This window comes from Neophocaena asiaeorientalis, unplaced genomic scaffold (genome assembly GCF_003031525.2).
Source record: "Neophocaena asiaeorientalis asiaeorientalis breed wild unplaced genomic scaffold, Neophocaena_asiaeorientalis_V1.1 scaffold757, whole genome shotgun sequence".
NCBI classification, from domain to species: Eukaryota; Metazoa; Chordata; class Mammalia; order Artiodactyla; family Phocoenidae; genus Neophocaena; species Neophocaena asiaeorientalis.
In genome coordinates this window covers 799,879-810,823 of record NW_020172686.1, presented here as the reverse complement: position 1 = coordinate 810,823, position 10,945 = coordinate 799,879, and the positions used below count along the sequence as shown (strand labels likewise).

The 10,945-nt window shown below is 60.2% G+C and overlaps 1 protein-coding gene across 1 annotated transcript; it reads left to right on the top strand.

The window, feature by feature from the left end:
• The first annotated feature begins 5,874 nt into the window (after positions 1-5,874).
• Positions 5,875-9,185, top strand: LRCOL1 (leucine rich colipase like 1). The gene is made up of 4 exons (XM_024739918.1): positions 5,875-6,925; positions 7,059-7,181; positions 8,012-8,778; positions 8,989-9,185. The coding sequence occupies exons 1-3, from the start codon at positions 6,473-6,475 to the stop codon at positions 8,012-8,014; spliced, it is 579 nt and encodes a 192-aa protein (XP_024595686.1). The 5' UTR covers positions 5,875-6,472; the 3' UTR covers positions 8,015-8,778; positions 8,989-9,185.
• Positions 9,186-10,945: the final 1,760 nt, after the last annotated feature.

The window sequence follows — 10,945 nt, the reverse complement described above, 5'->3', positions numbered from 1 at the left end:
TGTGAGTTCACTCCTGGGGGGTTCGTGTCCACCCCTGGGGGGTTCGTGTCCGCTCCTGGGGGTCGTGTCTGCTCCTGGGTGGTTCGTCTCCACTCCTGGGAGTCGTGCCCACTCCTGGGTTCAGCCCTGGCTCTGGTCACTCCTCCTCCCACACTGACCTGGGCGTCTCTGGGGTGATGCTGGCTCCTGTGCTGGTCCCCCGGGACTCAGTGCTGTGAGGCAGCCACGTTGGGGAGGTGCCCCTGCCATTCAGCCACCGTGGCCAAGCGGGTGGAGAAGTCGCGGCTTCAGGTCACTTCGCCAGCCCGGTGCCACCTGACTGCCCTTTGCCGCGTGAGTCCAAGCGAGAACCGCCCTGCTGAGTCCAGTCAGCCCACAGGACCCGAGAGGCAGTCACAAACTGCCCTTCGGGCTGCTGGGTTTTGGGGGCCGCTAGGCAGTGGTGGACCCCGAAACACTGTGTGGAACTGAGCCCTTCACACCCCCGTCCCCAGAGCCCAGAGTCGGCCTGGGTCCCTGGTGCCCTCGCCCCACACACCCAGGCAGCACCCACTGCAGTGGTCCAGCAGTGCCAGCCTCTCGTCCTGTCCTGCGTGGTGCCCAGAACTTTCTGAGACGCCCTCTGGTCCTGTGAAGGTTCTTGTGCCAGCTCTCCAGGCCCAACCCTCCCATCCGTCCCCAACTCCCAGGCCCACCCCCTCCTCTGCCTGGACCTCTGTCCTGCATCCCACCACCTGGGGATCCCCACTTGGGGAACCCCGGTCCTCCCTCCCAGCATCCCCACCGCTCCCTTAGAGGCATCTTCCACACGTTATGTAATCTGTCGACAGGTCCATTTCCCACACGAGGCCAAGAACCCCCTCCGAGGCGATCAGGTGGCTGCGGACACTCAGTCTTCTTCCGCAGAGCCTGGCTTGTCGTCAATAATAAGTCAGGAAATGTAACAATGAACACTGTGTTCAGACCACCCCCGTGAGAACAAACAGGGCTGCGAATCAGCAGCCCCCCAGGCAGGCGGGTGGGGACCCTGAGAGTGCAAGAGGTCGGCTCCAGGGACCCTGAGGGGTGCTCGTGGGGAGGCAGGGCGGCTGACCGGCAGTGGGACGTCCCACGGGATGGGGCAGGGGCTGGTCCTGAGTCGGGGCGGGCAGACCCGGGGGAGCTGCGGTCGCTGGCCTGGGGCCGGCCGTCTGGGCCCACGGCTGCAGAGGCTGCGGCTGGTTCCTGGGGTTCCCACGTGGGCCAGCGTCCTGCCTTCCTGTGTGGCCCGGCCACCGGCCACTGTGTGTCCGGTTTCTCCTGAGGAGGGAGGAGACTTCTCGAGAGGGTGAAGGCGGGAACAGAGGCGGGGCTGGGAGCTGCTCCCGCGATTCCGCGGCAGCTTTGCCCCAGGCTCCCTGGAGCCTGGCTCCTGGGTGAATCTCTGTTTGGGGGCTGGGTGTCTTTTCCGGAAGCCACAGCCTGGCCAGCCTCACTTCTACACAGAGGAGCCGGTGGGACCCAAGATTCAAAGGTAGGGCCGCTGAGGATTTAAGCCGTTATCAGCTACCAGAGGGCGTTTCTCTGCGGGGAATGTCCACTCCCACACGTTTGCTGGCGCGCCTTATTCTTCTGCTGTGTGAGCGTGCTGGGCGGCCTGCACGCCAGCGCTCGTCAGGGCTGTACCTTTGGGTCACCTCTCCTTGTGGGCACCAGAGGCTCAGCCGCCTCCCCGCTCGGAGAATAAGTGAGGCCGGGTGGGTATGGGACCAACACGAGGGGTTTATGCTCTAAATATGGTACCTGTGGTTGTATAATCTAATTTATCAGGATGTGTAACGTTTTGGGCAAGATTTGGCATCGGGCTTTTGTCAGATTGAGACGCTGTGGAATCACACCTGACGTTGATGTTGGAAGGCAAAACCGTGGAAAGATGCCTGAGCCGAGAGACTTATAAACGAATATCCGAGAAAAGAGATTCTATCCATAGAGGAGATTTCAGAATAAGCAGGGGCTGCGAATGCGCTGTTCTTCAAGCTCAGGACCAGCTATGCCTCCAGGGCCCTGAGTTTAATTCCGGTAAAATGTGTACAATACAGAATTTACCACCTTAACCATGTTTTAGGTGTACAGCTCAGGGGCATTAAGCACATTTTCACTGTTGTGCAACCTTCACCACCCTCATCTCCAGGACTCTTTCATCTTCCCAAACGGAAACTCTGTCCCCATAAAATAACACCCCCCACCCCCAGACCCTGGAAGCCAGCCTCCTGCTTCCCGTCTCTGTGGATTTCACTCCTCCAGGAAGGATCACATAGTGGGAACCAACCACACAGAATCTGTCCTTTGGCGCCTGGCTTATCTCACTGAGCATCGCGTCCTCCAGGTTCTTCTGTGTTGTAGCAGGTGCTGGAGTGTCCTTCCTTTTTAAGGACAATAGTGTTCTATTATGTGGACAAACGTTTTGTTTGTCCATCATCCATCGATGGACCCTCGGGCTGCTCCCCCCTCGGCTGTTGTGAGTGATGGGGCTGTGGGCACAGGTGGGCCGTGACCTTCCATGAACTGGACTTTCTCCGAGGGGTACGGTGTTCCCACGCTGTGTGGGCTGATGGATCAGGCACATGGTACCCAACTGCGTAAACTGGGTCTGCGAACTTTTCAAGGGCCTAAGGTTTGAGACCAGAAAATATTTTTTTCCTGGTTTAAAGTACAAAAAGAACACTGCAGGTTTGAAAGTTAAAGGTGTTCAAGTTGTGATTGAAATTTCGCTCTTACGTAGTTGTGACATAATGATTACATTTGATAGGTTTGACATGATGTGGGAACAGGGTTTACAAAGTTCCTACAATGGCTGTGGGGTTGCCATTTATCTTGGAAACTGCTTGTACGACTCAACTGTCTGGTGTCATTTTCCTTTAATCGTGTGATTTGAGGCATCTGAGACCTCTGACCTGCTATGAAGGAAAACAAGTGAGTTCCCGCGCCGTCCCTGGAGCCTGTGTCCGGTGGCCCTCACAGGTCAGCAGCAGGGCAGAGCGCCGTGGTCAGCACAAGGGCGCTTGTCCAGAGCTTGCCCAGCATGGGGGCTGGTCCACCGCGCAGGGGAGGAGACGGCCAAAGAGACAGGCTTCAGAGGGAACCAGCCTTGCCCACACCTGGCCTGCCGGGCTCCAGGATACAAGGCCGTCCTCGTCTGTGGGGTTGTTATGCAGCCTGGCAGACTGATACGGGGGTCCCGTGTGATGGGTCAGGGGGCATATTTGGCTTCTCAGGCTGGTCCTGAGTTGGAGGAGGGGCAAAGCCAGGGAAGCTGGGGTCACTGACCTGGGGCTGGCATCTGGGGTCACTGAGAGTTTTGGCCAGCTCCCCAGGGTGGCTGCTCCAGGCTGTGGGTCTGTCTGTAGGTTCAGTCTCCCAGGACCAGAGAGTGTGTCTTGGGTTCCACCGTGGAAACACTTACCCTCCTCCCAAGGGCCGATTCTGAGTGGAGGGACAGGATCCTGGGCGGGGCCGGGGCCTGGAAGTGCGGGCGGCGGCGCCCGGTGAGGCCCCAGGACCCAGAACGGCCTGCTCACATCTGCCGACCTGTGATGGGGTTGCAGGGAGACCTGCAGACACACTTGGACCTCTGCCAGCACGTAGGACGCACGTGTGGGAAAGGTGTGTCCCAGGTTTGCAGGTGCTTTTTTTTTGAGGGGAAAAGTTTAAAACACTGTTGTCGAACACGTTGAAATAGACTTTGAGGTGCTTTTTCAAAGGTGAAATTTAAATGAGACGTGGTATTGTTGTCACTAAGACCTGCACCCTCTGCTCTCTTTTCTCTGCACCTTCACTTCTCGGCATCCGCAGATCCAAACAGGGCTCTGAGTTCACGCTATTGTGTCTCTTTTGAAAGAGCGAAGCTTCAGAATGAAATGCTTTAGCGCTGCTTTTGTGGCTCATGAGCTATGGTTTACTGTAGATAAATTTAACTCTAAAATTACAGACAACCAAAACTCAGAGAAGTGACGTGTCCTGTGACTTGCCATTTTCATCAACAAAAGTATAAACGAAGCCACTCTGAGATGTTCCGTGTTGCTCCATTCTGTCCTTACTGAAGGCACAGGGTAATTTCTGGATATTTGCATGGGGCCGAAAGAGTCTGTGCTGACGGGCAGGAATGGTTCTGGAGCAAATACAGCCCTGGTTGTTTGGATAGGGTGCTCTGCGTGAGGTGCAATGCGCAGGAGATTTTCCAGACCCCTGCCCGCCCACCCCCAGGTACCCAACACTGCTGCCCCACCAGGCCCCTGCCCACGACGACTTTCCTGGTCTGAGGTTCTGTCCCGATTGGGCGGGCTGGGGGGGGGCACCACCCCCAGGCCACCCCCGCTCCCTGTCTGTGCTCCACCCGGCTCTGCTCTCCGGAAGGCTCTGAAGGGCTGGGCGTGCTCCAGAACAGGTGCGGGAGTTTAAAAAGCAGATTTCCACAGTGCTTCGCGAGGCAGATGACCCCGTGCTTCACGGAATCATCTGAAAACCGACGGTTCAAAGGGGGCCCACCCCTCATTTCACAGGGAGGGGAACTAGGGCCCAGAAAGGCCCGGCGGTCTCCCCAGATGCCCCGCAACAAATAGAGTGACCTGGGACAGTCTGAGGGTGAGGGCCGTGGGTCCTGAGGACACTCGTCCTGTCACATCGCAGGGTCCAGAGCTGGAGACCAGAGGGGACCGCTGCCAAGGTGGGCCCAAAAGAGAAGTGAGGAGAGATTCTGGGTGCGCTAACCTCAGAGACGCTCTTGTCTAAACCAATAAAGGGCTCGATCGCTCCCCAGAGAAAGGCTGTTGAAAATACATTTTCCACTCAGTGATAAAGAGAAATTTGCTACCAAGCCCTAAAGTGACACAGAGGACCCTCAGGTGCGTATTAGGAAGTGGGAAAAGCCACCTGAAAGGTGACACACTGCACAGCTGCAACCCTGGGACGGTCTGGAAAAGGCACAGCCATGGGGATGTGAAGGGATCGGGGGTCGGGGTGGGCAGTGCCAGGGCTGGGGGACGAACAGGCAGAGCACAGAGGAGTTTCTGGGCAGTGAAACGACCCCATATGATTCTCAAGCGTAGGTACACTTCATACATGTGTCCAAGCCCATCGCATGTACAACACCAAGACCGAACCCTCATGAAACGGTGGGCTTTGGTTTATAATAATGTATCCAAATCGCTTGATGGACTGCAGCAAATGCATGACACCAACTAAGATACTGATAATGGAAACAGAGGCGGGGCAGGGGCATGTACGGGAACTCTGCACTTCCTGCCCAATCTCGTAAACAAAACCCCTCTAAGAAAACAATGACTATTCATGTTTAAAAATCCATCTGGATGGAGAAAGCCCCAGGATGGGAGGGGCAGGAGCCCTGCGGCCGGGGCCTCTCGGGGGCCAACAGGCCACGCGCCACGGCCAGCGCTGGGCATCTGCTGCTGCTCAGGTTGCGGCCCGCGACCCTGGTGACGACGCGGGGGACGCACCTGCCACGGTCCCACAAGGTGAGCTACACGTCCCTGCCCCCTGTCGCTGCACGGTGCAGGGCTGCCCGCACCCAGGCCCGCGGGGCCCCTGGCTCCCAGCCTGCTTTCCTGCCCCGGCTCTGTGCTCCCTCTTCTGTCCCCCCTCCCACGCCCAGCCTGTGAGCACGCCCGCCTCCCAAGGCTCTCAGGCCCCCGGGACAGCTGACTCCTGACTCACGCCCAGGCCCGGCGCCAAGTCCCCAGTCCAGTGCCCTGCGACCTGGGACAGAAGCTGCTCCAGGGACCCAGCGCGGCGTGGAATGGCAGGGGGCGGGCCCAGGGGAGCGGGGGGGAGGGGCAGCGGGTGCGGGGCGGCAGTGATCAGCTCGTGTGCATCGTGGGTGCCAGCGGAGACAACGCGACTGGCTGTCCTGGGGGCTGTGTGTCGCCGCCCTGATCCCCTCGTCCTGCCTGGTCCGCGGCGGCCCCTGCACAGAAGCGGCAGGGAGGACTCCGTGCCGCACGGCCCCTCCCCGGGGCCCTCCTGGCTGCTTGGTCTCTGGGCGGCTCCTCCTCTGTCCTCGGGTCTCACCCGCTGGGCCGCCCCGACCCTGAGCCCAGACGCCTTTATTCTCAGCCCTTGAGAGCTGAAGTGACTTTCCCAGAACAGTAAACGCGGAACAGCGGCTCTTTGGGACCCTCAGTAGTTTTGAGCTTGTGAAGGAGATTTCTGAGAGCCGAGTGGAGGGCCCCTCACAGGTGGTGGGCGGGCGGCAGGCCTGGGCTTCAGTCCAACTACTTGTTGGCCCTGTGATCCCGGGCAGGTCACCTACCCTCTCTGAGCCGCAGCGTCTCACCTGTAAACCGTGAGAGCGTGGGGAGGGGCTGGAAGCTTCATTCGTGGCACCCCTCCCTGCCCGCCGCTTCCGTCCTCCGTGCCTCAGTTTACCCTCTGCTTCCCTCCCCCGGCTCTCCGTCTTCTGGACCCCCGTGGTCTGCGGATGTTCCAGCAGTGTCAGGCGGGCGAGCCAAGTTTGCAGGGTGGGGGAGCACACGGGGCTGCGGCGGGCACAGGTGGGGGAGCCTTGACTCGGCAGGGCATCGGGGAGGCCTGCGAGGCGTACTCAGAGTGCCAGAGAGGCGGCTGCGTCACCAACAGCCTGAGTCCCCAGAAGTTCTGCAGCCCCCAGGCCGTCTTCCAGCAGTGCCTGTCCTGGCAGAAGGTGTGCCCTGCCCGGGCCGGCGAGGGGCGAGAGGCCGGGGAGGGCGGACCCTGGGAAGGAGGGCCGGGGGCCTGGCAGAAGGGACCAGGTCTCCTTTTCCCGCAGCCGAACGGGCACACCTGCCTGGACCACACGGAGTGCCGGAGCGGCTGCTGTGTCACCAGCAGCTTCGGGCTGCAGACGTACTGCATGGCCAAGAGCATCTTCCTGCAGTGCGTGCCGTGGCGCAAGGTGAGGCCAAGGGCCGCGGGGCCGGAGGGGGCCGTCTGCTGGCCCTGACCGCTGCCCCCAGCCCAACGGGGGCTACCGCACGGACCACGGCCCCCAGCCCAACGGGGGCTACCGCACGGGCCACGGCCCCCAGCCCAACGGGGGCCGCTGCACGGACCACGGCGAGTGCCGCAGCAAGTGCTACATCCAGCCGAACGAGGTCGGCCCCCACCGCTGCATCCCCCGGAGCGGCGTCCTGGTCCAGTGCCTGCCCTGGGTGAGTCCTGGAACCGGGTCCAGCCTGCCTGTGGGGCTAACTCCAGCGACTGGCCTGAGGGCGGGCGGGCGGGCAGTGACCTGGAAGTGGTGTGTCCCCTCCCAGGAGAGGCCGCCAACTGCCTCTGCAGATCGGCCTCTGTTCCCGTTTCCTGAAGCAGAGCCCGGATGAGGCGTCAGAAAAGGACACGGGTCCCGGGGGGTGGGTTCTCAGGTCCACCAGGGTCGCAGCAGGACATGGCGCTGGACGCCCGGGGAAGGGCCAGCACAGCGGCGAGGGGCGGACCCACGGGACGGGGCAGCACCGGGACTCACTCCTGTGGGGCTGGACGAAGGGAAGGACTGTCTCGGGGGCCTCCCCCCCATCGCCTTCCCCAGAGGAAGGAGCTCAGTGAGGCGGCCCCCCAGGCCGCAGGACCTGAAGACACCGCGGAGGACGGGGTGGGGGGGGCGCAGAGGGAGGTGGGGCACGGTGACCGGAGGGGCACGGCGAGCGGCTGGGAGATGACACTCTGGTGCCCAAGCTCGGACCCCGGGACCCGTGACTGCAGTCTGACGGAGAAGGTGTGTCTGAGCCCCGAGGGTGAGAGCCAGAGCTTCCTGAGCACGCCCGCCTGGCCCGTCAGCACCCAGAGCGGCGGTGGGTACAGCAGGTGCCACGACAGTGAGTCCACAGGTGTCCCGAGGGTGCCGGAGACAACCAGGCCGCTCCGCCGGCAGCCTTGCCCAGAGGCGCGGACTGTCGGTCCTGAGGACAGTGTGGCCCTTACAATCCAGCTGCCCGAAGGCTGCGTCTCCCCGTGTGTTTCCTAATTCTAATGTGTCTTCTAGTGACTTGGACCCGGTCTGTGCCCTGGAGACCTGCCTGGACCCCGAGCCCCGCATGTGTTCAGGCTGCTCTTCCCGGGATGATGAAAACCTGCAGGTATCAGACGTCTAGCTGTGAACTCCTGAGACCGCCCGCATCCGGTGGCCCCTACTGGAACCTCGAGGTGATAACTCAGCATCAGTAAACCTCCCGACTGAGTGAGTGTTTCTGTGGACGTGGAGACACCAGGTCTCAGCTCAGCACCGTCCTAAGGAGCCCCCTTCACCAGAGACTGAGTCTCCCCAGAGGAAAGGGCAGGTGCAGACATGTCCCTCCCCCGCAGGCGCACACAGATGACTGGTCACTGCAGGTAAAAGTCATCAGTTGGCCGTTCCAACTGGAAAGGCTCCCCTGACCTTGCGGATGGCGCAGTGAGGACATTGGAGCCCGCTAAAGACCCCTGGGGGGGGGCCTCCCACTGGTCCCACCTTCCCCTGGAGCAGAAGTGCTGGCTGATCTAGAAACTGTTCCCTCTGGTGGCTTCTCGGGGCAAACACCAGAGCCGCTCCTCTGCACCCAGAGTGCCAGAAATGTAACTGTCACCTTCCTCTGTGCCCAGCACCCACCCCGCAGACACCAGGCTGCTTTTCTGGGCTCTGCTAAAACAATTCTCCGCCCTGTGCCTCCCCGCTTCTGCCCGCTCCTCCTGGGCTGGAGATGACTATGACAGTACTTGCAGAGTAAGTCATGAGAAGCCGTCGCTCCCACCCTAATAGTGAGAACAAGCCAGGTAAGCCACAAAGTATAGTTTTTTTTTTTAAAAAAAGAATAGATTTAAATGTAAAACATAAAACTGTAAAGCATTTAGAAGAAAAAGAGGAGAATATTTCATGATCTTGGATTAGACAAAGAGGTCTTAGTCATGACCAAACACCACACATAACAGAAAAATTAGATAAATTGGATTTCATAAAAATTAAAAACTTTTGTTCTGTGATAGACACTGTTAAGAGAATGAAAAGACAAGCCACAGACGAGAAATGACACATCTGACAAAGGACTCGGATGCAGACTATACAAAAAACTCTCAAAAGTTAAGTGAAAACAACTCAATTAAGGGACATTCCTGGTGGCGCAGTGGCTAAGAATCCGCCTGCCAATTCAGGGGACACAGGTTCAAGCCCTGGTCCAGGAAGATCCCACATGCCACGGAGCAACTAGGCCCGTGAGCCACAACTACTGAGCCTGCGCTCTAGAGCCCACGTGCCACAACTACTGAGCCTGTGTGCCTAGAGCCTTGCTCCGCAACAAGAGAAGCCCCTGCTCGCTGCAACTAGAGAAAGCCTGCAGGCAGCAATGAAGACCCAACGCAGCCAAAAATAAATAAATAAAATAAATTAAAAAAAAACAACCCAATTAAAAACAAGACAAAAAATTTGAACGGACATTTCACCAAGACAATATACAGACAGCTCAGACGCACGAGAAAGCTGGTCCACCATCGTTAGTCCCGAGGGAAACGCAGAGCAGGCTGAGGTCCAGCCTGTGATTAGACGGACCAAGGGCCGCCAGGCTGCAGAGCCTGGGGCACCCGCGGCGGACGGGACGCCGGCGGCCTCGCGAGCAGCGGGGGGCGGGGGGCGGCCGCGCACACACTCACCGGGCGCGCTGAACACCTGTGTCGCACCCTGACCCGCTCAAGCTCTTCATTCTTGCTCCTGACGCTGCTGCGTGAGTGGACAAACGTGGTGCATCCCCGGACGGGAGGCCCCGCCGCCCGAGGAGGAGCGGCCTCAGAGGCCACGCCCGCGAGGTCCCATCCACGCGATTCTCCAGAAGAGGCCCAACTGGGCCCAGGCGGCTGCAGGCTGGGGGCGGCACGACTGGCCGCAGCAGGGCTTCCGGGGGCGACGAGAGGCCAGGCCCCGGTTGTGAGGGGTGCGTCAGCCTGTGGCTTTGCTCGCGGCTCGCCCGACTGGGGGAGACTTTACTGTCGCTCGTGAGCCCCACGTGAAACGAGTCTGGTGGAGCCCTGGGGACGCTGGTGTGTTTGAGCTTGTGCGGCAGGGAAGCGGGACAGACGTGAGGAAACAGGCAGCCGCCACGAGCTGAGGCCCCCCCGCGGCTGGCCGCTTGGCATGCAGGGCTCTCGGGGAGATGGGCAAGGAGAGGACGCTTGGGCCAGCCCTGGGGCCGGCGCCGCCCGTGGGTCGTGGGTCGAGGTTCACCGCAGGGCGCCCCCCTCCCCCCAGGGTCCTCTGGGCGGGCGAGTCTGCAGGAGGCCGGGCAGGCCTCGGGGCTCCGTCCGGCGTCCGCCGCGCCGCCCTCTCCCCCGCAGGCCACCACTCGTCCACCTTCTGTCTCTGCGGCTTTGCCTGCCCTGGACGCTCCGTGGAGACGGACTCACACGATCCCGGGCCGCTGTGGCTTCCTTCACGGATCGCGATGCTCTCAAGGCCCATCCACGTTGTCAAGTGAGGCAGAACTTTGCTCCTTTTTGTGGCTGAGTAACATTCCACCGAGTGGCTGCACCTACATGCTGTCTACCAGCACCCGTGGAGGGACACTCGGGTTCTTTCCATTTTCGACTCTTCTGAGTGAAGTGGCTCTGCACATTCCTATACACGTCCTCTGTGGACACAGGTTTTTAATTCTCTGGGCCTGTACCAGGAGTGGGACTCTGGCGCATACAGTTACTCCACGTCTCACCTTTTAGGAAATGCCAGATTGCTCTCCAAAGCACCCGCGCCCTGTCACACTCCCACGGGCGCTTTGCGAGGCTCCCAGCCTGCCGACACCCTGCACAACGCTGCTTATGGTCTGTCTTCTTGGTCCTGGCTATCCCAGTGGGCGGGAAGTGGATCCCAGAGTGACTGCAGCTCGTTCTTTAAAAACAACAAAACAGGACTTCCCTGGTGGCGCAGTGGTTAAGAATCCACCTGCAGGGGACACGGGTT